The sequence below is a fragment of the Fulmarus glacialis genome, unplaced genomic scaffold (genome assembly GCF_000690835.1).
Source record: "Fulmarus glacialis isolate BGI_N327 unplaced genomic scaffold, ASM69083v1 scaffold24604, whole genome shotgun sequence".
In the NCBI taxonomy this organism is placed as follows: domain Eukaryota; kingdom Metazoa; phylum Chordata; class Aves; order Procellariiformes; family Procellariidae; genus Fulmarus; species Fulmarus glacialis.
In genome coordinates this window covers 34,239-35,871 of record NW_009207746.1, presented here as the reverse complement: position 1 = coordinate 35,871, position 1,633 = coordinate 34,239, and the positions used below count along the sequence as shown (strand labels likewise).

Here is a 1,633-nt window from a genome sequence, read left to right as displayed (position 1 = left end):
GGGCGCGGAAGCCCCTCCCCCTCCCTCCGCCAGTAGAGCTGCCCCTCTGGGAGAGAAGGAGGTGGGAGCTCAGCCCTCCTGCTCCGCGGGTCCCAAGCAGATGGGATGGGGTGACCCAAGCAGAGGGTGGCACTGCCCAGAGGTGCCACTGCCTGCACCGGGCGGTACCTGCGCTGACGCTGTGCTGGGCCAGACTCTGCAGGCGGGCTCGCTGCTGCTCCCCGCGCCCCGCCAGCCCGAAGACGTAGGCGAGCAGCGCCTGCGTGTAGGGGTCATCTGTGGCCGAAGCCTCCAGGCACTGCAGGGCTGAGCTCACCTTTGGGTTCTGGCACAGGAGCAGAGTCAGGAGCCAGCCCACGGGCACGGGCATTGCTCAGAGACCCCAGTTCTGCCCAGTGAGACCAGCTGCACCCAGGTTGGGCTAGGAGGTGGCCTGGAACAGCCAGACTCCCTGCCCCAGCACCCATCCCCACCCCACCAGCCCCTCCGGGGAAGATGGGGTCATCCTCACCGTTGGGGACAGCCCCAGCTCCAGCATCGCAGCTGTGACATAAGCCGACAGCGAGAGCTCATCCGAGACACCACCCTGCAAAGGGGACAGCAGGAGATGGGGACAGCAGGAGATGGGTCCAGCCATGCCGTGCCACCGGCACAGGGACTCCCCCACTGCCTAGACCACACACCAGGGATGTGCTGGGGCCAACCTGGCTCTAGCTGCATGTCCCCATGTCCCACCCCAGCGACCCACCTGCAGCGCGTTGTTGAAGAGCTTCCCCACGCTGCGGAAGCAGCCCGTCTCCTGCTGCTTCTTCTGCAACCAGCGCAGTGCGTCCGTGATGTGCTGCTCCTCGATGGCCACGTAGGCTCTGGCTTGCCCGAAGGACTTGAGGACAAACGCTGTCAGCCTACGAGCCAGAGAGATGTCAGAGGGATGGGAGACTGGGGCTGGGGTACGCTTGGTGGCAGGAGGAGCCCTGGGACGGCCGGTCCCCGGAGAGATGCCACTGCACAGCCTGCCTGAGCCCCGTGCAGTCCCTCACCAGGTATTGCCCCTGGGATCGCTCTTCCCGAAGGCGCTGTAAGAGCCGTCGTCGTGTTTGTAGAGCAACTCTCGCTGATACCCTACCCCCAAAAAATGGGGATGAGTCTTTACATGCTGGTCTTTACACCCCCAGGGGACCCCAGAGGCAGCCTGGAGCCCAGACCCACCCCGAGGAGCAGGTAGAAAATAGGGAGGAGGGATATGGGGCAGTGGTGTCCCTCGGTAGCCCGGCAGGGTGGGACAGGGAGAGGTGGGGCTGGGGACGCTCACCGCTCTGCAGGAAGCCCTGCGCCTTGGCGCGGATGTCGGGGTGCAGCTGCCCGCTCTTCTCCAGGTACTGCTGGATGTAGATGTTGGGGGCGAAGTGCACCATATTCTGCTCCCCGCAGCCGTAGGGCATGGCCAGGAGGCGGTCGAGGTTCTGCAGAGCATTGCCCATGATGTCGCCTGTCCCGGGGGGATATGGGGAGCACCGTCACTGGCTGAGCCCCCCTGCCACCAGCACCCCGTACCCCCTCCCATCTCAGCTTTGGGAGGTCCCACCTCCTGCTGAGCTTGGGCCATGGAGCTCTGCACCCTCCCTGCCCCAGG

The 1,633-nt window shown here is 65.5% G+C and overlaps 1 protein-coding gene across 1 annotated transcript in view; it reads right to left on the bottom strand.

Moving 5' to 3' along the window:
- The window catches only part of LOC104075675 (alpha-2-macroglobulin-like protein 1), a 17,214-nt gene that overhangs the window by 1,695 nt on the left and 13,886 nt on the right, over nucleotides 1-1,633 (bottom strand). Inside the window, 5 exon segments of the mRNA XM_009576256.1 lie at nucleotides 169-325; nucleotides 512-586; nucleotides 749-905; nucleotides 1,041-1,122; nucleotides 1,313-1,489. Of these exon segments, the coding sequence (XP_009574551.1) occupies nucleotides 169-325; nucleotides 512-586; nucleotides 749-905; nucleotides 1,041-1,122; nucleotides 1,313-1,489 (648 nt within the window).